The 24559-nt window shown below is 42.4% G+C and overlaps 2 protein-coding genes across 3 annotated transcripts in view; one reads left to right on the forward strand and one right to left on the reverse strand.

Annotated features, from left to right (window-relative positions):
- Window positions 1-2031, forward strand: part of LOC147197442 (rho guanine nucleotide exchange factor 26-like) — a 27965-nt gene extending 25934 nt beyond the window's left edge. The window contains exons 14-15 of the mRNA XM_086125553.1: window positions 67-171; window positions 350-2031. Coding sequence (XP_085981679.1) covers window positions 67-171; window positions 350-492 — 248 coding nt within the window. The 3' untranslated portion in view covers window positions 493-2031. The remainder of the gene's footprint in view (window positions 1-66; window positions 172-349) is intronic.
- Window positions 1-22090, reverse strand: part of dhx36 (DEAH (Asp-Glu-Ala-His) box polypeptide 36) — a 25558-nt gene extending 3468 nt beyond the window's left edge. Inside the window, exons 1-26 of one of the 2 annotated variants that reach the window (XM_086125552.1) lie at window positions 21596-22090; window positions 21283-21440; window positions 21027-21086; window positions 19575-19863; window positions 19459-19497; window positions 18565-18735; window positions 18404-18483; window positions 17553-17627; window positions 16117-16283; window positions 15943-16024; window positions 15729-15869; window positions 14599-14704; window positions 13145-13232; window positions 12303-12358; window positions 12126-12190; window positions 11632-11775; window positions 11226-11343; window positions 9231-9329; window positions 8531-8704; window positions 8340-8426; window positions 8173-8256; window positions 7359-7458; window positions 7164-7254; window positions 6138-6258; window positions 3865-4017; window positions 3325-3602 (exon numbers count right to left, since the gene is read on the reverse strand). In XM_086125552.1, the coding sequence (XP_085981678.1) occupies window positions 3357-3602; window positions 3865-4017; window positions 6138-6258; window positions 7164-7254; window positions 7359-7458; window positions 8173-8256; window positions 8340-8426; window positions 8531-8704; window positions 9231-9329; window positions 11226-11343; window positions 11632-11775; window positions 12126-12190; window positions 12303-12358; window positions 13145-13232; window positions 14599-14704; window positions 15729-15869; window positions 15943-16024; window positions 16117-16283; window positions 17553-17627; window positions 18404-18483; window positions 18565-18735; window positions 19459-19497; window positions 19575-19863; window positions 21027-21086; window positions 21283-21440; window positions 21596-21835 (3234 nt within the window). In that variant the 5' untranslated portion in view covers window positions 21836-22090 and the 3' untranslated portion in view covers window positions 3325-3356. Of the gene's footprint in view, window positions 1-3082; window positions 3603-3864; window positions 4018-6137; window positions 6259-7163; window positions 7255-7358; window positions 7459-8172; window positions 8257-8339; window positions 8427-8530; window positions 8705-9230; window positions 9330-11225; window positions 11344-11631; window positions 11776-12125; window positions 12191-12302; window positions 12359-13144; window positions 13233-14598; window positions 14705-15728; window positions 15870-15942; window positions 16025-16116; window positions 16284-17552; window positions 17628-18403; window positions 18484-18564; window positions 18736-19458; window positions 19498-19574; window positions 19864-21026; window positions 21087-21282; window positions 21441-21595 lie in introns of those variants that run through there. The other variant, XM_086125551.1, reaches the window with a different exon arrangement.
- Between the last annotated feature and the right edge of the window lie 2469 nt (window positions 22091-24559).

Raw genomic sequence — 24559 nt, forward strand, 5'->3', positions numbered from 1 at the left:
ACGACCGCGGTTATGTGTGATGCCCAAAAGGAGGCCTTAAGAATAAAGTGCGTGTTGCTGTTTTAGACGCCATGCAGGTGGAGGTGATCAGAACGTATACGGCCAAACAGCCGGATGAGTTGTCCCTGCAGGTGGCTGACGTGGTGCTCGTCTCACAGAGAGTAGAAGATGGTAAGAAACTAACATTTTCATGTATTTATGTGTCTGATACTTTTGTCGGTCTGAACGATGACATAAGCGTTGAAAAAAGGTAAAAAGAAATACCACAAAAACAATAATAATGAAAACCTGCAGGTAATAATTATCTTCTATGCCCACTGAACTTGGTTTCTCCCTGTCTTTGTATCAGGCTGGTACGAGGGCGAGCGTGTACGTGACGGCGAGCGCGGCTGGTTCCTGGCAGAGTGCGCCCAGCCCATCACGTGTCAGGCCACCATCGAGCGCAACATGCAGAGGATGGACCGCCTGCAGGGCCTGGAGACCAATGTGTGACATGGACACTGATGTCTTCAGGAGCCGAAGGGACTTTAGCCTGAGCCGTTGTCCACATTTGTTGGTGACCATGAATAACAGGGAGAACATCAAGATGGCGGACATCTTATGAAAAACTCATAGGTCCTTGAGTAGGTGCTATCAACTTGATGGCTTCAAGATCTCTTAAAAAAACAAAACAAAACAAACTTAAGTTATTGGGACACCAGGTAATTGCACCAACATTGAAGACACAACCCTGTAAAGCAACCCTAGAAAGGCCGCTTCAAAGCAAAATGGCTGTCCTGCTGTCTCTTCTTGGGTTCTTGAGACTTTGTGGGTCTACTACAACAGACATACCGACCTATTTTTATGTTGCTCAGTGAAACAAGCCTTTTGGGTAGAATTATTTCCTCAAGGGGGCGCTATTGAGCCAATTTTGGAGATGGGGTGCTCATGCCCAGAACTCCTACACAACTTGAAATTTGTGACCATATTTCTCTAATAGTGGCCCCCTCTCTAATGGACTTCCTGGGTGAGCCAGAAAAAAACAAAACCCTCTCTGAAATATTCATCCATCCATATTCTGTAGCGCTTGCCCTCATTAAGGTCACAGGTGACCTGGAGCCAATCGCAGCCTGCCTCAAATATGCACCTCCTAACTATGCACAACAGACCCAGGTAATAATTGAAGTACATTTTAATGGAAGTGACTGATTTGACCTCTGTTAATACAACCGCTGCTGCTCATGTTTAAATTATGTTGCTTCGCAAAACAGCAACAATGGCTGAGGCATACGCCAGATGTGTTGAACACTACTTTTGTCTAAATGAAGTTCCTCAACTTCATCAGAGTTCCTTGACACCAAGTCGCCACAAGATGGTGGCAAAACACTACTTTTGTCAAAACGGAGTTCCTCAATTTACATCATCGCAGTTCCTTGGCACCAAGATGCTGTTGAGTCTTTCAGCTAATGACGATCGATCAATCGAAAAATCAGCAAAAAGGTAAATTTGCGAACAGAAAATATGAGGGCGTTCAACATATAATGCTAATATTATGTCTTAAGCCAAAAATGCCTCCCACATCTGCAGTCAAGTAAATAATTGATTCGAAGGTGTGTTCTATGACGCATGAACTTGTGTGAGGTTGTTCACTCGCGACTGGAGGCGCTAACATGACCATCTGCCACAGCCATGGGGAGGGGCTGGCAAAGTCCTTTGCACCCACTCCCCTGAGATTTATACTTGCGAGCATGAATTACAGTAACATGTAAATTAGTTTCCTACCATGTGTAAATATGTAAAGAAGTCTCAATTTTTTGTTTTCGCGATACAATACAATGTAGATACTTGCCTATTCGCCGTCAAAATTTCAGAACCACTTTTGACAAAGTATCTCTAAACCTGTGACTTCTACTGTAAATGCTGTTAAAGAAATTTTTGTTACGGCTCCTTGTACTGGGTGTTTTAGCTGGTACAGGTGTACCTAATGAAGTGTCTGGTGATTTTACGTATGTCACGTCAAGCGTATACAATAAAAGCTACATTTTTGACTCATTGAGGATATGAATTATTACACACACAACAGACACACAACTTTTTGGTTCTGTCATGCATTCCTGTTCATCATGAGTTGGTGTTTTCCGACCACTCTGGTGACTATTTCTCAAAAAGACAACTCGGACTTTAATTGTTGGCGAGTGGAACCATTTTCACACTGTGTTTTGGCGAAAGAGAAAGGAGCCCAGTGGAAGGCAATGACAAAGTCAGTCGTGCGGAAGACATGCTATTTTTTTTTTTAAATGTATACTGTATATTGCAAAAGAAGTGTTTTATTGACATGTCGGCAAATTTTGTGCTTCCAAGCAGCAAATATATGCAGAGGTTGCCTTGCCCAACATGGAGAATTCTACATGAGAAGAGATAATGAGAAAGCTGGGGGGCACAGTTTTACAATTTGATCACCGCAGCTAATCTTATGATGTGGTAAATTGTTGATTTATTAAGGAGCATCTTAACATTGTACATTTTTCAGAAAAGGAATGCATGTCATTTGAAAAGCAACATGAGGTGTAAAATTGATTTGTACTACTTTGGTGGGAGTTGATAAAAGTTAATACTTAGAAAAAATATCGCAAAAAAACAACAAACAAACATCTGAAGCTTGTTTACTATTGTAAGTATAAAACCAAATCCCATTTTTATGAGAAAAGTTTGTCCATTGCTGTCAGGTATATATCCACCATTTCTCCAAATTTGGACTGTTTCATTTTGTTTCACAAATCAAAATGAATAGTTTCTCCCCACGGTCGTCCTTTATTTCTATGCATTATAAATCAATTTAAAGTGTTGAAAACAGCTTAAAAACCAATATATTAACAATCTTAAACAAATTAGCGATTTCTTTAGCATATATTCGAGATATAGTCGGTGGGCGACGGTATAAGATAGCAATATGAGGTATGATGCGTTTTTTTGTTTTTATTTCCTGAAAAGCAGTGATTCTTGAAAATGCTAAGTTTTCCACCAGAGAGCAATGATGTGCGGATGCGTCATGTATTTTGTGATCCCAGGGAGGAGTTGGACCCAATTAAGGTGTGACAAACACTGAAGAAGACAGTTTTTATTTCATAACTCACAACCTTTCATTTACATACTAAATGAAAGGTCTTCGCAATTCTGTTCGTGTTTAAGGTGACTGTTGAGGAGACGCAGGCTGTAACATGATGTGCTATGAAAACAGTGATGCAAGGTGAGCGTTCGAATCGAATACAAAAACCCTGCTTCCACTTTCGAGAATCCAGCTTGTAAGAAATGACCAAAAGGTTTCTAATAAATGCGGTGACTAACCTGCAATTATTTTACTCAGGTCTCACCCCAAGCTAATTGTCGTCATCATCGCCATCTTCATTGAAGTAAATGTGTTGTCCTCTGGGGGCCCACGTTCGGTCGTGGCCTCTGGCGCCACCCTCAGGCCCCGCCGCTGTTGCGGTCATCTCCTGGGTGGTGATGAGGTCAATGATGGCCGTGATGACGGCGCAGTCTTTGGAATGATGGTTCTGCCAGTCCACAGGTGCCGGCTTGCGGATCTTGTCCTCCAGCAGAGAATCCAGCTCTCGCTTTAGATTCTGCGGGAAGGATGACGAGAATGAAAGGCTGCAAAAAGCGACGAACGACCCCTTGAACCTCGTTTTTCACGGTGATATGTAAATTAATAAAAATGAATAAATGCATTTCAATGAAGTATTATTAGGGTAAAACGTCCAAAGTAATGTAGAATATGATTGAACAAAAAAAATGCTTGTCAGGCCGGATTTACAAAAAAAAAAAAAGAAAAAAGATAGCAATTCTTAATGACTGTATGTAATTGTATGTGCTTATCTGTCTTACCTTGACAAGGTGAGCTGTGCGTGCCGGCGACCTGAAGACGATCCACTGGTCCACGGCGATGGTCTCCTGGTCGTCGTCCTTCTGGATGGTGATGTCGCCTCCGAAGAACAGCAGCGAGAAGGGTGACACTTCGGTGCAGTCGTACAGGAAGATCTGAGGAGCCGCAGAAAGTGTGACACACAGCCTGACTGGGTCTCTGACAGCGGCCCATTAGAGAGACATGAAAAGTGTGCCCGTTGTAAGAAGAAATGTCATCTTGTCCTCCTTGCTTGTGGGGAGTGGGAGGGGGACACTTGAAAAGGTGGCAAAGTGAAGACGTGTGATGCAAGAAAGTCAAGATAAACGTTTAGGACTAAAAAGAAGAAAAATTGGTGCACCATTTGCCATCATGAAAATCTACCACCCAAGTAAAGCCTTTACCAAATGGACTGTGCAAGCATCTTTGAAGTCACATTTTATCTTATCCATATTTGTATTTATATTGCACTTAATTGAACGGTGTTTGTTTTTTTTCTTCTTTCTTCTTTCTACCCACAATCTTGCTGCTGTAGACTGTAAATTTCCCCAGTGTGGGACAAATAAAGGATATCTTATCTTATCTTAACATTTTTATAGGGGGAAGTAAATCTAGTTTGGAAAACGCATTTCATCTAACTAAAACAAACACATTTCATGCATGTTCGGTTGACTATAAATATTGGCTATTCCTCCATCATTTATCACAGATAGGTTATCAAATCGAAACTTCGTGTTACTCGCCAGAAAAGGTTGCCGTTTTTGCGCGCTCTCTAGAACACCCGAAGATGCCACAAGATGACGACTAAGCCATGTGTCAGATTGACGTACTGCTTTTGCGCCATCTTGATACCATGAAACTATGTTGAGGGGAGCTGAGGCGTTACTAATGGGGCAAAGCTGTCGGTTGGGTGTTATCTTGTGGCACCGATATTCAAATATAAACCTCTTGGGGGGGGGGGGGGAGTACTTGAGACGAAATAGACTCAGGTTAGGGTTTCGGGTTGGGGATAAACCTTTGGGCAATGGTTCAGGTTTATGGGTTGAGGCTGAAGTGTTAGTGTTCAGGATTAGGTCAGAAGGTTAGGGATTGTCTTAGTGTTTAAGGTTACCAGATGGACTTTAGAGTTTAGTGGTTTGGGGTAGGGTTGAGTTAAATTAGGGTTCGAATTAGGATTTAGTAGTAGGAGTTTGTGTTTGAGATTAGGGTTCAGAATTAGGGGTTGGAATTAAGGGTACAATAAAATCTTGGAGGTTAGGAGTAAATCCGTCTTGGGTTTTGGGTGTTGGGTTTGGGCTAGAAGGCTGTGGATGAAACAGGGCGTGGAGGTTAGGAGAGAGGTGACATTTGGGGTAGGGTTTAGGATTGAGTTCGGGTGGTTCAGACTCGGGGTTGAGTCAAAGTTGAGGCTGGTTAGGGCTGGATTTGGGTTAAATGTTTGCAAACTTGTTTGGGTCTAGAGATTTGGGATTGGGAGGTTAAAGTTAGAGTCAGGGCTCGGCTTTCGGGGTTTTGCTTAGAGTTAGGGCTTCATTATTGGAATTAGTTTCAAGAGAAGGGTTTACCTGTATTTATGTGTGTATTCTCAACAAAAGGTCGTGGCTTTTCAAATCCACGGTGAAATCTATCAAAAAAGCCCAGGACATTGCAGAAGTTCCGCTTGGCGCAGGTAATAAATTAATCCTAAAAAGGCTGCTGAAGACGCAGTCTGCATTAAGAAGCACATTTCTTCTTAGAAGCTACATTGACAATTACAATACAGTAACATCACAAAAAAAAAGGAGGAAAAAAGTGGAGACGACCGCCTGGGCCCTGTGAAAAAGGAACGTGACAGCCTGCCACAGATGAAAGCATCACAGCACCTTAACGTCATCGCCACCGTTCTCTGACTCTCTGGGGTTCTGTGTGTGTGTGTGTGTGTGTGTGTGTGTGTGTGTGTGCACGTGTGTACGCCGCCGCCGCTTCTGGCGCTATCTCAGATGGGCGAGCAGTGAAAGGTCGGCAGTTTTAGCCCGAATGAATATTTCATTAAAAGGCTCCCTTTCAAGTGCCTTTCAAACGTTCTTATGCTTGAAAGACCCCCCACACACACACACAAACACACACACACTCAGTCTTTTAGACTGCCTGGAAAAGATGGCAATTCACACTTTTTTTTTTTTTTGCAGTATCACTGTGTGAAAATGTAGTTGTAGCAAAATCCCACCTTTGCTGGGTTTTGTATAAAGAGTAAAGGTAGATTAAAAGTGTCCCTTACGCTGCTGGTTCTCATTTTGAGGTGATAGATGAGCCATGTGTAGTTGAAGTTGGTCTCCTCATAGTTGACGGATTTGGGGTGGATGCACACCTTCCCGTCGTGCTTCGTGTACACTTTCACCCTGCAACAGAGAATGTGTGCCTTGTTATGAAAAAAATTAAGAACACTACAAATCAGTCAACTCTTGTGTCGGCTGAGGTGAAACTGAAGTTCTATCTAATATAGGGGTGAGTCACATTCACTGGAAAGCAAAACACGTGTCCCTCCTGGGTCACAATGTTCACCACTGCCTCGCTATAAACAAGGCAATCTTCCAAACCAATTTGAAGCGAAACATTGATAGTAACAAAAAAATTTAAGAGAGTTATATACAGGTATGGTTCCTCTCCCATCTTTGTTCCTGATTTGTTGCTTTGCGTTACTGTTGTATATGTTAGTTGCTCCATGTACAGCACTTTGTGTGCAGCGATGGCTGTTTGAAAGTGCTCTATAAATACATTTGAGTTGAGTTCTGATGGCTAACTATTACAATTGTTTATTTAAACACTGAAAAATAAATACTAATGCTTTGGGATGTATGATAACTTTCTGGAGTTCTACGTATGAAATCAAATAACCCAAAAATAATTTACAGTTTACATACCCAGGCAGAATTTGTAAGATTGTGGTGGTGCTATTCCAAGTTATGCTTGTCAAGCCAAACTTGGAGTAACTGTGGATTTCATTACAATGCTGCTGCACCACTAATCTGTTGTGGTTGTTTTTTTGTTTTGTTTTGTTTTGTTTTGAGCTTTTAGCTCTGCCAGGGCGGCTCAGAGGGAAGCACAACTGTTGTGAGCGTTGTCGACAGCCACGTTCCGAATGGCACGGCATGAGTCTGACGAAACCCACACATTGACTACAGGGAACAAATCTGCTCCTGGCCAGACCGTCTGGTTTGGTCATGAAATAAACAACAAAAGTGAAAGAAAGTGTGTCACAACTTTTTGAGTTTGTATGGACATTAATCTTCATGATTTTGCTCACCCGGGCCTCTTTTTGCTGTGTGATGGTCGGATCATGGCAACTTTAGGATACAGACCGGCTACAATCACAGCTTTGATCAGCTTCTCATTATCTAAGGGAAGAAAGAAGATGGCCTCTTTATGTAAAACTGATCACACAAACACTTCAATCAATATTATTATTATTATTATTCGACAGCTCCTCCTATCTATCCACCTGAGTTGACATTAGAGTTGGGGTCTTTTGGGTCCTTGCTGCTGACGAAGCCTGTGTGCATGAGATGTTCGGCAAACTGACCCTTCATGTTGTGTAACATCTAAACGAGAAAGAAAGGAATGACGTCACAGATCAAATGTACACATGAGCTAACAAGGTCCACACGTAAGCACGCCATGTTCAAAAGAGGGCATGAGAAACCAACATTAAAATGCAAGTAGCGTAGTAGACCTAACAAAAACGACACTTTTTTTTTCTTGGTTAAAAAAAAACTATTTGATATCATAAGCCACTGTAACATTATGCTGAGTTTGAACATTAATGCGCTCACACTGCACAAATAGGGAAATCTAAATAAAAGAGCAATAAAATAATGGGTCGATTAAAATTTATTGAACATAAAAGGAACAAAACCTGTAACTTCATAAAAGTTTAAAAACAAACAACACGATAAATGAAAATGTACGAAAAAGTTCAACGCAATCAAACTGTATAGGCAGCGATTAACTTTGCATACTACCCCAGGGAGCCTTCTCGACAATAGGGAGTCCAAAGTGCTCACAATAATACTCAAATAAATGTAAATTTTAAAAAGAAAAGTCATTACTGTCATTAAAATGTCACACCATGCAAATATCGCAATCCTCCCCCCAAATATACAAAAATAATCAGTATGTTATCAATCCTTTATAATTAATACAGGAAAATAAATTGTAAAAGTCTAAGATACAAGATAAAACCGAGATTTATTTTACATGAGTGTGAAAAAGAAAAAAAAGTGTGGCAATGTGCTTTATTTATTTACTGGGATCACCTGGAGTGTGTTAGCAGACAGGAAGTTGTCCCAGCAGAACTCCCGCTCGTATCGGCCGCCATGCTGCTTCGCGTCCTGCCAGCCCTGACCAATCGTTGGATGACAAATGAAGACTGATTGATTTCTGGATAACGCACCACAAAAGGAGATGTGATTAGCTCTACTACCTGGAAAGCATTGACCACAGTGAGGTGATCACTTTTGGAGTTCCTGGACAGCACTTTGCGCCTCTTGTCTGCCATCTGCTCTTTGCCCTGAGAAGCAGCGAGTCATGAGATACAGTGAGGATATCACGTGACCATGCATGTACTGTATTGTTTCTGCTGCTGCCGCTTTCATGTGACGGTTGGAGACCGACCAGGGGTATGAAGAAAGGGTCTTTGAAGCTGAGGGAGGCGGCGATGGTAAGTACGGGGTCGAGGCAGCCAAGCAGCGCTCCGAACAGGATGAGCTTTCCGATGTGAGGTTCCACGGGGAGGCGAGCCAGGTGGAAACCCAGCGCCGTCAGGTTCTCAGAATGGTCCAAGGCGTTCTGACACACACGGAGATTCGACTTCGGCGAGGTGCTCATAGGTTTTATAAAGCGCTTGTATACCTTTTTCAAAGGAGGCATATGCATTTTTTTCTCTACATTCAAAACAGTTCCCCACCCACATCTTACTGCTGAGTACTGCTTTAGTTGCCATGACGACCAGGGGCAGAGTTAGTGCTGTGTCCCAGAGGAAAAACAGCAAGGGTTCATAAAAGCCATAAAACGCAAAGACTAAAAGAAATGTGTTCATTTACTGCAAAAATAAATAGGACACACTCAAATTGGAATATCTCACAATACTTAAATTGGTCTTACTTGCAGAGGTTCTTGAATATACGTATTTTTACCCAAAAAGTGTTTTTAGCTACAACCTCATTCCCATTTTTTTTTTCTTTCTAGAAAGCATAACGTCATTTCAAGCTGCAATAGTTCCTGCTCAAAAGACGGTAAACTTCGACACCGAAGACATAACTTTTGGTCTATGTATTAAAGATTACCCATTCGCTCACACGTGGCTCTTTCTTACCAGGTCTTTGAGGTTCTTTATGGCCAGATTCACCGCCTTTTCAGTGGGAGGGTCCAAAGCTTTCTGCAGGAAGTGAGCGATGCCTCCGAGCTTTAATATCTAAACAGAGAGTACAAAACCCATCACACACCAATACATCTGACAGACACAAATAGAAGAACGGTGGTTATAGTTCACCTGCTCAGCGAGCAAACAGATGAATTAAGTCCACCTCTCACCGGCTGGCTTCGCTGTGAAAATGTATTCAAATGCCTCAAAGCTGAACCTCTGGAGCAACGTTGAAAACACACTCAATAAAGCCGCCGGTGCAAACACTCGACGGGAGTGACCTTTGCCTTTATGTTCCATTAGTATGCACTGAGGCAGAGAGTGAGTGGATTGGGAGGGTTTAAACAGAGGATGGCAGAAATAAATGGCAATCCATTGCTGAAGAGGCGATGGCTTCGCCTCCTCCAGAGGGCGCCGTGTGAACAGTAAGTTCTTTGTGCTAAGTGCAGTTATTTAGATAAAAGAAAAATCTCCGCAGGAAAAAAAAAAATTAAAATAAAAAAAACATTAACAGGCTCTCCAAAAACTGGAAGGTCGATTCAGCCAATGCCTGACAAAAAGTTCTTTATGGAAAAGCCACAAAAATTCAACGTCATTGAATCGACTGTATCAACAAGGAATGCAACATTAAATATCGTGATACAATATTATCACAACATGAATGTCACAATACTATTATTAGTACGATACTGTGCGCAGGTTGGAGACCCAAAAAAAAAAACACCTAACAGCAGTGACGAAGAAATAGGCTTAGTCAGTCATATTATTACCATGTATCATGGTCTGTGCAGTTCACAATGCAGTTCGGCTGAAGCAGGCAAAATGTAATAATTTCATTTTTTTTGGTTGGTTGTTTTTTTTTTTTTAATGGAGATGTTGACAAATATTTGCTGGTATAACTGATTTATGAGAGTGACAACCGCTGCATATATGTCCGGTTATAACATAATTTTGTCCATGTGAGCATTAATCAGACCATCAGATTCAAGTTCAAGTGCACCAATAAACTAAAACCACTAGAGCGCAATGGAACTACACAAATAGAAAACAAATGGAGCATTTTTAACAGGTGTGCTGCTTTCAATATCTGGAAATGACTACGATGATACAGTCGCAATTTTAGTATTGCAATACTGTAGTGGCATTATTGTTACCTCCCTTGTATCACCCCACTCCACATTGGTGCCGTGAATACAGCGGCATGGGGAAAAAGCTGGAAAAATGCCAAAATTCACAACCAGTGTGGATGAGATTTTGAGGTTGTGGGATGACTTAGTGCCCGCATTCAGCGTGTGTAATGTTTGCATGTCTTTGTACCCCTATTACCATCAGTGCCATTGCTATTGAAAAGTAGCAAAAGAGAAGTGAAAATTCAGAATTTTACAGCAACACAGGAATATTCCAGCTTTTACAGGCAGTGCGAAAGTGGCTCCTGAAACAACACGCACAGGCAGAGCAACTCGGCCGCTCGACCTTCATTGATATCCATACAAAACCAGAGCCCCAGAAAGAAGTCAGAAAATTATCACTTCAACAGGTGGCTTGAAACAGGCGAAAGACTTAAAATGCAGCTAAGTTGTGGTCTTTCTTACCGCTATTTTTTAGTTTTCTTCTTCGTGCTACCGCTATTTTTATTCTTCGTGACAGGGATTCACTTTGGCCTGGGGAGTCAAGTTCAGCATTTGCTTCAATGATATCTGGCGCCATCTAGCGTCGTAAATGGGTATAATGTCTAGACCCCGAATATAAGACGACCCCCACTTTTTCAGTCTGATTTCAATGCAAAAAAACACCGTCTTATATTCGGGCCAATACAGTACTATGGACATGCCTCAATGTGTCACACTGCTGAAAAATGTGCCTTTCCAACAACTCGGCGCGTCCCAGAAGATGTGTGCTTTTGAGCTGTCCGCCTATGATTGGACCGCACGTTACGAGCAAACAGACCTTGATCTGCAGGCACAGCTCCTCCAACGGAGTCCTCATAATTTCTGGTAATTGGTAGGCATCCAGAAGGCTGGCTCGGAGACCGTTGTACAGATGATAGCACTTCCCCGGGCACACTCTATGCATATGAATGATGACGAGAGGGAAAATAAAAGTTATGACAGGGAAGAAAAAAAAAGCTCAAATGAGAATCAATGACATGAAACTGCATTCAGCAAGCAACTTGTGCTAATTAGGCCTAGTTACACTCTGATGTTGGAAAGAGCCAACAGAAGCTAGTAACATTCTGGGACTTTTGGACCACGTACGGAAATGATCAAAGAAAATTGGCATGGCATGTAATCACAGTGGCCCTAACATCCATAAAATGGCCCCGGTGAGTAAACAAAGGCAAATACATACGCACCTGCCAGCACGTCCTTTCCTCTGCTTGGCGTTGGCCAGGCTCACCCACTCGGCAGTCATGGTGCTGATGTTGTTGTTGGTGTCGAAATTGGTTTCCTTGATCTTGCCTCCATCGATCACAAAAACCACATCATCAATGGTGATGCTGAAAGAGATGAGAAGAGGCGAGGCGCGGGGAGTGAAAATGAGATTGGGATGAAATCAGCCGGAAAACCATTTCAAAGCAAGCGGTTCGAAAATGTGAAGTTTTGACTCAGAATCATGCTGCCCTCTGGGGGGGAATTTAGTATCTATTTTTAGAGAAGCAATAGAGAGCACGGACAGCTTCTTTAATTTGTGAGTGAGCACATTAATAAATCCCCAGTGAGCCAGCCCCGTTCAAGCCACTATCACATTTCTGAATCATTAACCGCTGCTTTGCAGACACACAAGTGAAGCTGGAAAAAGCCTCGAGCAAAAATAAACTTTTGTCCTGGCAAGCTAGTTTACACTTACCTCGTCTCCGCTATATTGGTAGCGATCACAATCTTCCGCACACCAGGTGGTGGACGTTTGAACACCTGGGAGGGGCGGAGGATACGTTTGAGATTGGATTGCGGCAAAATTAAGGAGAAAACAAAATGGACGTTCGCTTGACGGGTCAGAAGAGAGATGGAGGCGGCAAATACTGACCAGCGTCTGATTCACCGTTGGCATGAGTGAGTGCAGCGGAATGATGATAAAACGATCTATAACAACAGGAAGCACAAACAAGACAGCGTTGATGCTGGCAGAATACAAGTTCCTGCTGTGTTGAGCTGCTGCAGCATGATAGAGCAGGGGTCTCAAAATCAATTGGAGATCAAGGCTGCGTGTGTCCGGGCCGCATCAAGTACTCCACAAAAAAAGCGGCCCAAGTATTTAACCACCACGTCGCTGGGGCACCATTTTGATAAGTAAGCAGAATCAAAGGAACTGAAGACAAGCGATTTTTGGATCATTGATTGAAACTTTGATGCTTGAACCATACAGAGTAAATGTTGTGTTCAATCTCAGCATCACTTATTCAGTTTATTGCGTTCGTCAGAGGCTAAGGTGTGGGTAAAAAAAAAAAACTAAAATACACATTTGATAAAAATCTTTATTCTTAAAGTTGGAATAAGGAAAAACAGTTTGGGTTTGTTTTTGCTGAAATGCTCCCCCTACAGTGGCGAAGGATAGCTACCTTTTGAGTAACAATGCAAATTTTTGAAAATACATTTGATGATATCATTTTGGTGCGCAAGAACAGACTTTAGCACCAACACTGGTGGCCGTGAGTTGTACATGAGCGTGTTCTGGCTGGTCCAATAATAATATTGACAACTAAAGTAAATTATTCATGGTTGCCATCGTAATACCAGAAATGAAAAGCACATCTTTATAGCTTTTTGAGGATGTTCCAATTATGGCATGTAGTTGCTGTTATGATGATGTCACGTGACATATAAATCACTTTGAAAACATGTATGTGTTTCATGTGTGCATGCATCTACCGGATCTGAACATCTGTTGTGCCATCAGCAAGTCATTTAGGCCGCTGATGTTGTCCCAGCCTGGCAGGAAGACCAAGATGGCTCCTTCCTATTGGACAGAACAATGATGCGTCACATAGGAGTATCCAAACTAAGATGAAATGAAGAAACTCTCATATTCTAGTTTGGCTTGGTCTTTGTCAAAAACACTTATTTCCTCCCAGCTTCTTATCTAGCACACTTTATCGCACAGGTTGGCATTTGCTGCCAAATTTATTGCAACGGCGTGTTGGGAGACAACTTGCGCCAGTCTATTTTTATTTTGTTATTGATGGCTTTTCATCATTTCAAAGCACCGCTTTTAGATATGAGAAAAAAATACAGCCGGGGATGAAATTAAATTGGTTGGAAAATAACTATGCAATTCATCTTCTCAACAGGAGCAGACACGAAGAGCTGATTCTTGTCCGCGAGCATCGCTGTGTTTAAATTACAGCTCATTATTTGCATTAGTCTCCAGATTCTTTTATTAACACGCGGAGGAATTAGAACGGCAATGTCTGTCATGTTGACTTACTATTTCCCCCCCAACTGTCCGTTAACGGCTGCCCGAGTGTCTTATTGTGGATCGCTGCAGTCATAATTAACCACTCACACAGGGCAGTTGGCCGCTGAGTCTATTAACCACCCTGTCATGGCCGATCAGTCGTATTCATTTTCGGCCAGCTGACATACGCCGTCGTCAATCGGTTGCTCAGACTGACGGACACGACGGCTTCTTATGGGACATTCTTATGACTCCGTCTCTCTGTGTTACTCACTTGTGCTTCATAGTCCTGCCGTCAAAACAACCCCACTATATTCCGCGGGCTTTCCAATCGCTTATGATAATAAGTTCTTGGTTCTCCTCTTCTTCTTTTATATTTCTTTCAATATTACAAACCTGATGGTTTTGACCTTTTCCTCTGTCCGTTTATAATATATACCTACATTACTCCACTGGATGTTACAAATGTTTGTACATCCATTATAATCAGCTTCCTTGTTTCAGTTGATTGTGATAGAGTGTGCATAACATCAGCCAGGTTGCCTAGCAGTTTGTCTGTGCATTTATAGTTTATCTAAAACAACAGAACTAAAGTCTTTGCACCCACTGCCAAATAATACGCATGGCAACAGTAACAAAGGATGTTGGATGCAGAGCTGGAAAGAGACAAAAATAACGTGCGATGAACATGCACTGGGAGAGCATCTGTGCAATCGCTCATTAGCGCTGATCGCCTGCCCAGTTGTCGTGACATTTTCTCTGATCTTATGTCACTGTGTGCTTGGATGCTGCCCGTGCTGTTGCTCCCATCTGCCCGATCTCCACACATACGTTCAGCAAGGATAATTACGCTGAGATTGGATTTGCTTATGCACGACCTGATTATGCGCACAAGTGTACCTTCTGAAGTGTATCAAGGCAAAATTACCTCATCGTTGAGCACAATATGGCGGATAAGTGCCAAGATGAGGTCCAAGTCAATCTTGTCATCGCCATCCAGCATCTCAAGAGCGGCGATGGTGCTCTCAGAGTATCTAGGGGAAAACCAATGAGATGCATGTCATATTACTAGACATCAGCGTGACCACCCAAACATGATGGACAGGTGTTTGGCACATGTCCATGCAGCAATGAGCATCCGTAATTTCCACTAATAACCCAAACTTCATTTGGCTCCTCCCCTATATGTAAAGACGTTAAGCTCATAATTGAGATGTATCACTTCAACATACTCCCTTGAATCCATAAAGCACAGGTGTCAAACTCAAGGCTAAAATGTGGCATGCCACATAATTTTAGGCAAATTCTGCACCTCAACTTCATGTTGGGCGGCCCGGTGGACTAGTGGTTAGTGCATCGACCTCACAGTGCAGAGGTACCGGGTTCAATTCCAGCTCTGGCCTCCCTGTGTGGAGTTTGCATGTTCTCCCCGGGCCTGCGTGGGTTTTCTCTGGGTATTCTGGTTTCCTCCCACATTCCAAAAACATGCATGGCAGGCTGATTGAACACTCTAAATTGTCCCTAGGTGTGAGTGTGAGCGCGGATGGTTGTTTGTCTCTGTGTGCCCTGCGATTGGCTGGCAACCGAGGGTGTACACAACCTGAACCTAAAGTGGTTCAGAAAATGGATGGATGGACTTCATGTTGCTTGCTTAAATACAAAATTGCAAAAAATTTGTTTCCAGGCACACTTTTAAATGAATGGGACTTTTTAAATAAATAGAATTGTAGTTGAACAAACAACATTTTCCTGGATTCCGATTTTAAAAATGAGGTATCCATCAATTTGTTGAGTCTATGGAATAATATGTAATCATACATCTACATGGGTTCACTGTCATGAGGGTCCTTCAAGAGAAACCAGAATTATGACTTGGCCCGTGATAAAAATGAGCAAGTTGCTGAGAATAGATTCCAAGTAAATAAACAAACCAAAAAAAAAAAAAACGACCAGGTAAATTCGTGGATAGCAAATATGTGAGGGTTAACTTAACCTTCAAATCTACAAACAACAAGTGAAGCAAAGCTACTCATTCAAATTTAGCGTTCTCCAACCCACTTGGCCTGGAGTGTGCGAGCATAACAAGGCCAGCTCTCCTTATATTCAGCCTCCTTCTCCTCCTTCTCGGGTCTGGAGTGGTGCCCCTGCAAGAAGCCTCTTTTCCAGGCGGGTCGGCGGTCCTGGTTCTTGGGACGATACCTGGTGGGGAAAAAAAATGACATACAGGTTCAACGGTTACGTCTAACGGCTACGCGTAAATAACATATTCTACCTGGTCATCTCCACAACGTCCTCGAGGAGGAACTCCTCCACTGGGAATGTCAAGCCCGGGATGTGAATCATGGGGCAACCGTCTAGAGCACATGACCCAGAAAGAGCACAATTAGGTACTAAGTTTAAAACATAAGTGCTGGAAGATGAGACTTGTCATTTCGGAGGAAAATACCAAAGTACTTGGAGAATTTCTCTGCATTGAGCGTGGCACTCATCAGAACAACCTTGAGGTCGTGTCGCACGTCGAGTAAGTCCTTGACGATGGTGAGCAACACGTCTGAGTGCAGGCTTCTCTCGTGGATCTCATCAAGAACCAAGTGGCTAATACTTGATAACTGCCTGACAAGAATAACAAAGCACAAGTTTTACGCATTTCATTTGATTTTTTTTCCACGCTGCTGTAACGACTACAGTTTGAATGATGAGGTACTTTCATGTGTTCACATTTGCCAGCTTGCATGCTAATTGGCTACAATGATATGGTATGCAGTTCCAACATGAAATCAACATTGACCAAGACATTTTGCTTGAAATTTGAAGGTCTGTTCGAGATTACTTTTTTCCATTTTCATTATTTACATTGTAAATGTGTTTTTTTTAAAAGGTGTTATATAAATAGCCTTATAAGTAATAACCTAATAAGTTGCCGGTACAGATAATGGTGTTTCGGATGGCAACAGCTATTGGGTGTGCATTGACCAGCGTTAACTTAGAAGGTAAGAAAATAAGAATATTCTGATTAAGGCGAGGCTTTCAAATGTATACCCCCGTGATAATTAACTAGTTAGAGCCAGCATCTTGTGCAAATGTATCTCTAGGATTGTGCAGAGGTACCGGGTTCAATTCCAGCTCCAGCCTCCCTGGGTGGAGTTTGTTCTCCCCCGGGCCTGCGTGGGTTTTCTCCAATTTCCTCCCACATTCCAAAAACATGCATGGCAGGCTGATTGAACACTCTAAATTGTCCCTCGGTGTGAGTGTGAGCGTGGATGGTTGTTTGTCTGTGTCTGCCCTGCGATTGGCTGACAACCGGTTCAGGGTGTGCCCCACCTACTGCCCGAAGACAGCTGGGATAGGCTCCAGCACCCCCCGCGACCCTTGTGAGGATTAAGCGGATTGGAGAATGGATGGATGGATGGATGGATTCAAACTGATGCGATCTCTGTTTGGTACTATCGGTGCTCATCTGTAATTAAGTTATTGGGTTCTCCAAACTTAAAATGTATAAAAGTATCAAAGAACTGTACCAACCTCTGGGCACAGTGCTGTGCAAACATGAGGAATAATAGTTGCAGTGTTTTTGTCAGGCTGCCCGTGGTCTTAAAATGACTCACACTGGTCAAGTCGTGCCAACTTTGGGATGAGCGCAGTTGAGATAACAAAAGTTGGCACTCTCGCTCCCGAGCGAGGTTACTTGTGATGCGAGTAAGAGCGGGCGGGGATGACTCAACTGTGTTTGTGTGTGTTTTACTCTGCCTAAGAGGATGTGGGGTCCATACTAATATGTCTGGCACTGACAGCAAGCACAAATCAATGAAGTCGAGTGACACAGAGGGAAGAACGAGCAGCCGAAATAGTCGAAAACGAAATGCTGCAAGGAGGGACACTCACGGGTCAGAGCGAAGCCACTGAAGAATAATGCCCGTGGTACAGTACAGGACCGAACCTTGTCTCCGTGGTAACTGGCTGGGGAAAGACACAAATAAATAAAGAAATAAGCATTTTCCAAAGTAGGTTATAATAAAATTTACAGACAACCGAGTCGAAAATAAAGTTTGGCATTTTGCAAAACCATCTCTGTTCTTTAAATGTGTAGAAAAGACCAAGACAGGAGACCATGATGTTTGTTCCTCATATTCTCACAGGTGGTGTTCATTATTATCTACTATCTTTCTTGCTTTCATCTCCTCTATCATTCATCACGCACCAGCTGTCTCTAGCACAACTCCAATTTATGGAGCTTTCATTTTGTACACTGATCCAATTACAATAATAAGCCACAGCATTAGTGGCACCTGCCCAAAATAATGAAATCCAAAACATGAGTGGATCATATTCAGACTTTTTTCTAACAAATTGATTCACCGTTATTTGTACCAATGCAGAGCAATTCTGGTCTATAGTCATACCTAGAGTCAAGCTTTAGCAATGGTGTTACATAGAAAACACAAACTTCCCTTAAAAATTATCCGAAAGAAAAAAATGATGGTTTGAGACAAAAGAGAGGGGGAGTGAAGTGCAAGTAAGTTTCAAAGGGTATGATTTTGTACATGATAAAATCAGGCATTTGAACAGGGATGTGTCGTCTTTTTATATTCTCTGTATTGGTCATCTCAAATGCACCACATACTACATCAGCAGCAAAAACATACTGTATGCTTTTGCTTGTCATTTGTGAGCTGTCCAATCGATAAAAATAAAGAAAAAAGATAAACGGGTGCCATGTTGAATGAATAATTTACCTCTGCAAGCGAATTTGGTAACCACACGAATTCCCACTGCCAACCTTTTCCGCCCTCTCAGCAGCCACACGCTCTGCGACCTGCGCGAGGCACAAATGGGCAAATCAAGCAGAACGTCGAGCCGAAGCGACGACATGAGCTACAATGCGGAGACGGCGTACCGAGATGGCGCTGATGCGACGAGGCTGCGTGCAAACCACGCGGCACATCGAGCCCATGCCGCGCTTGATGTGGTCATCCAGGATGAACTGAGTCACCTGGGTGGTTTTTCCGCAGCCCGTTTCGCCGCTCACCACCAGCACTTGGTTGGAGTTGATCAGCCGGACCAGCTCCTGATGGCACGTGATCAGATTGAGAAGACAGGAAAGTACGGTATCAACGTTTGTCCAGTGGTGCCTTGAGATACAAGTCACCCAACTTAATTTTGGGAGATTCGAGCTGTCCTTGGGGAGATATTTCGCTTTGACTTGCAAGCACAATCATGAGAACTAAGCAATTCGCAGTCAGCAGCAGTCTGGCAAATAATGAACAATTCTTCAAAATTAAGGCTGCTGTTTAAGACCACATTTAGTTCACGTTTACTGTCAGACCAAAACAAAACATTGTGGTTTTAGAGCGAACACATATCTGAACACAAACGGTGGAGCAACACATAGACCTAATATAACAACTCTGACTACAAAAAAGGACAATGTAATCCAGCATCTTTCCGAGTCACTTACAGCAGCAGTACAAGTACTATTCTTTCGGGGTTTTGTGGAATTTTTTCAGGTTGATGACGATTCTGATCGTATTATTCTTTGTGTTTGGCAGAAGGAGTTGTGCTGAAATGGATTGCAGCATTAAGTCATGACGCACAAACTGCTTAATTTTTTACATTCTATTGTTGTTGTTAATACGCGATAGTTGAGAAGTGTTTTTAGCGGGGGCGGCTTTAACAGACCAACGGCATTTCCACTCATTTCAATGGGGAAAGTTGATTTGAGTGTCGAGCAGCGTCAAAGCACAAATTAAACTTGTAACTCGATACACCACTGCATTCAAAATGAATGAACCTCTTTCTTTCCATACGATGGCAGCTTCTCTCTGAACATCTATGGAAAGGGACAGAGATACATTACTAAGCATTGAATAGCAAGGAGAGGAACACCAAATGCTCACAAAAACTCACCAGCATTTCCTTGTACTTTGGGTGTGTTTTTTTACTTTGCAGATCCCTCTTCAATGACTCATCCAGCGAAACGTCTCTGGCTATTTTCTGGAGTAAGAACTCTAGATCTTTGTCTTTCTCCCTGTCTTCACCCCCCTTCATTTGCTGCTGCTGCTCCACATCATCATCATCATCATCATCATCATCATCATCATCACGATGGTCATTGACGTCATCATCAGCATCCTCGTTATCATCATCATCCCAAGTGTCAGGGATCTCATCTTTAACAACTGCCTGAGAGATTGAACTAATGGGACAAAATGTGAAAATAAAATGAGATAGCATGCAGAGTCATCAATCATTTGTAATTAGGAAATAATGTCAGTTGGCATTCGGTGTGCTTGAATGCCACATATGTACATAAATAGTAGTCACAGCTCCAAAACACACCATTGCCTCAATTAATCATCCACCGACAAAGATAAATCGGTATTATGCATTATTTTTCCCCCGCCAATTTACAATATTCACAGGTCTCATAAAATGTCTGTGACAAGGCAAGCGTAGGAAAAGAATTTGTAAGAAGCCCTGAATTATAGAACCGTGAGGCAGACATTCTAATTAGCCCACCATGCTGCCCTTACTGTGACATTCTTTCATTAAATTACCCTAACGAAGAAGAATTACAGCACCTTCTATATATATTTTTTTTGCCTCACTCAACTCAGCCTATTTTGAGAGGATGCATGTCTCATGCAAATAAGGCACTGCTCACCCTATTCTCCTCGAATCTGGGCGTGGTGCCAACATGATCATGACAACCAGAAGCTAGGGGGCTACGACAATGCAAGATACCCACAGGATTAGGGATGAGAGATTCTGTACGACATCCTGAAATCGTACTGCAAAATGGATGATCGACATCGCTTGCCCCAGTCCCGTCACGAACCGCAGCAATGGAGGCTTTGGCATGATAAATCGTGCAGAGAAAATTTGTTTAAGTACCAATTGTGTCAGTTTTAATTTATAACATGCAATATTCTCAAGAAGCAATCTTGCCCTATTCTTTTTTAACTATATTTACATTGTAGCTGGGCTGCACGGTGGATGACTGGTTAGCACGTCTGCCTCACAGTGAAGAAGTGCAGGGTTTGAATCCAGTTCCGGCCTTCCTGTGCGGAGTTTGCGTGTTTCTCCCCGTGCCCACCTGTTTCCTCCCACATTCCAAAAACATGCATGCCAGGCAAATGGAACACTCTAAATTGTCCCTAGGTGTGATTGAGAGCGCAAATGGTTGTTCATTTATGTGTGCCCTGCAAATAGCTGGCAACCAGTTCAGGGTGTACCCCGCCAACTGCCCGAAGACAGAACACTAACAAACACCTGGTACTCTCTGCAGTTGAGTAAATAAAAGACCATCTGAGGAAATGCAGTGGGTACCGGTTTTTGTGTGTTGTGTCAATGTCTTACCCCTCCTCCTCAAATTTGATTCTCTCTTTTTCCTCTTCAGTCATGTCTCCGTCAAAGTAGCTGCAAATAGCACATTGGTCACAGTCATGCCTGTGTCAACATCACATCTTTTAACCAGACATCTAGAGCCTAGTTTCCATGTTCATCACAGTCTTTTTAATTCGATTTTACAAGGGGACAGTTAATGTCACATTCCCTCAAGTTTGTACTGTACTGTCTATCTCTGCCTAAAATCCATCATGTTAAAACTTCTCACCAGTGACTACTTTTACTGGGAGGTGCACGCCAGCCGTCCAATGCAGAGCCTCCCACATCTCTGTTTGGTCTTTCCAGAGCTGACTGGTCATTCTGGACAGAGTCGAGCAGCTTGATAATGTGCTGCTCTCTGGCCTCATCCATCTGGACCACTGCCCTCTGCACACATGCAGGCAAAAACGGAGCATTAATGCGGTAAATGCGTGTGAGAGCAAAGTCACAAGTTCTACACGTCATCCGAGCACAGTATGTATGGTCCGAGCAAATCCAGACAAACAGACCCTACACTGAGAAGGGAAAAAAAACATACATACCGATCGTCGGTCTGCCTGTTTCTTTCTCACGGCTCCGAATTTTGCATACCACAAGCCAATCTCTCGGCCCTTCAAATGTGAAGGATGGCGACCACTGGCGTTGTCCAGGTCGAAGCTGCCACCATTCCCACCTCCCCGGCCGGCTCTTTCTCTGCTGCCATCACGGTAGCCTCTACTGCTCCCCCTACTACTACTACCTCCTCTTCTGCCTCGACCACCGCCTCCGTATTTAGAACTCATACCGCCGCTAGAAACACAAAATAACAGAACTTGTCAACACCACTGTGTGCAAGCAGCATTAGCATTAGCTTGGGACTATGCGGTGCAACGGCACGAACGGAAGCTAACACTCAAAATGAAACAACACTAACATTGACGTTTACGAAACACGTGTCTAATCTTCCTAATATGTCGATTGGAAATAACGCAATAAACCAGCCGTTAGTTATTAACGCGCTTGGTTCTATCTGGTGTGTCGCACATATTGACGTCACTGTTCGGTGTCGTTTGGAAATGAAAATGACGTCAGGGTCTGTGATTGGTTAAAGCGGGCAAGGGTGGGAGGGCGGAAAGATAGATCGCTTGATCGATAGATCGATAGATAGATTGACTAATACCTAACAAAAATAACTAATTTAAACAGAACTAATATTCATCTGACAAAATGAATAAAAAGCAACTACTTGCAACATATTGACTTATCATACTGCTTATACATGGCTTGCTTTTTCTATTCAAAGCACTACACTATGCATTTCACCCCCACAATTTCAAAAAGTTCTCAAGTGCCCCCCCCCCTTTTTGTATGTGTACTGTTTGGCTACTTATTAATATGCGCTGTAGTGGAGCTCTTTACATCGATGCCGTAACCGTTTATTCTGCGTAACAGGCGTGTTTGTCTGCTGTTATGTGAAAAGATATGTCAATTTATTGGGAATGTAATTGGAAAGAACAAGGTTTGAGAAGAGATTGACAGACATAGAAAAAAGAGATAACAGCAAAAACAATGGTATAACAGGATAACAACGGGACAGTATACGACAACAATAACTACATACAATAGGAGTTGGATTAAGGGATGCAACCAGGAGCAAAGGATTCAGGATGTGTTTGTTTCCAGATGTCTTAATTGCATGTCTGTGACAAGTTTTTGTCAAAACACACCAAGGATAAATATGTAAATGACACTTTACCCAGATTTCAACTTCAATTTTCATTGATAAAGCATGTCCACTTTAAAACCCAAAGGCCAAAACAAATTTTCTGTCATGTTTCCACAATTGTGTTCATACTAGTCCAAAAGCTGTGATGTCCGCAACACATTATGAAGTAACGTATTTTACAGTAACATGTGACTAAGTAGCGCGCTTCTCCAAAACGTGCACATCTTCCACGAACGACTCATCGAATGTCCTGAAATTCCAGATGGTCACCACACCCCCGGTTGTCTATATCTGCTGAATGTAACTCTTAAAGTAACTTGTAATCTGAGTCTCTTTCAAGTCATAAGTAAAATAAATTAGCTTTGAAATCAAGATTATGTCATTAAAGTACTTAATTTTTGAAGTAACTCATTTAATCTTTCAAGGTAACTGTGGCAACGCTGTCAAAAATAAAGTTGGCACTATTATGTTCCTCATAATTTTCAATTTTTGATGCTGCTTATTCTCAGTTGCATCCATTGGACAGCTCTCAAGACTTTCTTTGTTGAATTCAGCTGGAATATGGCAGATTTACAAGAAATGAAGCACCGGTTGCTTTTTATCTCGCTGACACTTTACATCCTAATGGTGTCATGAAGCGCATGTGTAAAAACATGAGGAGGAGAGATGGAAGTTGTGACTGAGTCATTCGTGCCATATGATGAAAACCTTGCACCAACATTCACCTCCTCCTCATGCTCCTCCACCTTGCTGTGTTCCTGCTAATTGCTGCACGAGATCCTTTCACGCAAAACCCAATGCAGTGTCATGGCAATCCCACTGCAAGCATCAGCTTTACAGATGCTCCGACTGAAGATCTGTGTTGCAGTAAAGACCTCAAAAGAACACATGCTGGTAGCAGTCAATGAATAAAAGTAACCGCAGCCACCTAGGGAACTCAAAAAAACAAGGTGTCTCTTTATTTACTACTATTACTATTTACGCACCCGATGATTAATTGGAGGCATGGCAGTTAAGATAGTCGAAGCCGCTATTTGAGGACATCCATTATATTGCTTTGTGCTCTGGAAAAACAAATTAGTGTTTGCCAAGAGCAAGTTAATATGTCCGTGGTGTTATTTCGAACTCCCGATTTCCCTACCCCGACTATTCAGTCAGAGAGAAAATGTCAAGAGCTGAATCTAAATGAGAGAGCGTCGCAAGAAGTGGAAGAAAACTAACGAGAGCTTTTAAATCGTGAAGATTGTGAAGAATGAGGATGTGTATTTTTTTCCCCTTTGCTCACTGATGATGCCAAGTATGCATACCTTGTTTTGTTTGCCTCGGGGCGACCGGCCATGCATACAAATGATCTGTGGGCCCACTGAATAAATAAAAAAGCCTTTGGTGAAAAATGTTTTTTTTTTGCATAAATATTTAGCAATGTATCGAATAAAGCAGTTGAGCTATAGTCTACCTATTGCAACATATGCTGGTTTCTTTCTGATGATTCTGTGAGGTTGTGAGTGGGATGGAGATGTCCCTTGATGAGACAGAGGGAAAGAGGCCAGAGGAATTGTTTTTCAGTGCCAAATTCACCATTTCTTCATTTTTTTATTGTGTAGCTCTACTTGAACTACACATCACGCTCACACTTTAAAAATGTAGTTGCCAAGGGGAGATATTTTGGGGGTAAAATTTGTTCTGATTCCTTGTCGACAAATAGTTGGATCTCTGGAGTGCCTGGCCAGCCATCACATGTGAAATTAAACAATCAAGTACACTCGAATTGTGCTCCACTGTGATGTAACAGTGGGGTAAA

Source organism: Hippocampus guttulatus, chromosome 12 (assembly GCF_054856545.1).
Source record: "Hippocampus guttulatus isolate MCC_2025c chromosome 12, RoL_Hgut_1.0, whole genome shotgun sequence".
In the NCBI taxonomy this organism is placed as follows: domain Eukaryota; kingdom Metazoa; phylum Chordata; class Actinopteri; order Syngnathiformes; family Syngnathidae; genus Hippocampus; species Hippocampus guttulatus.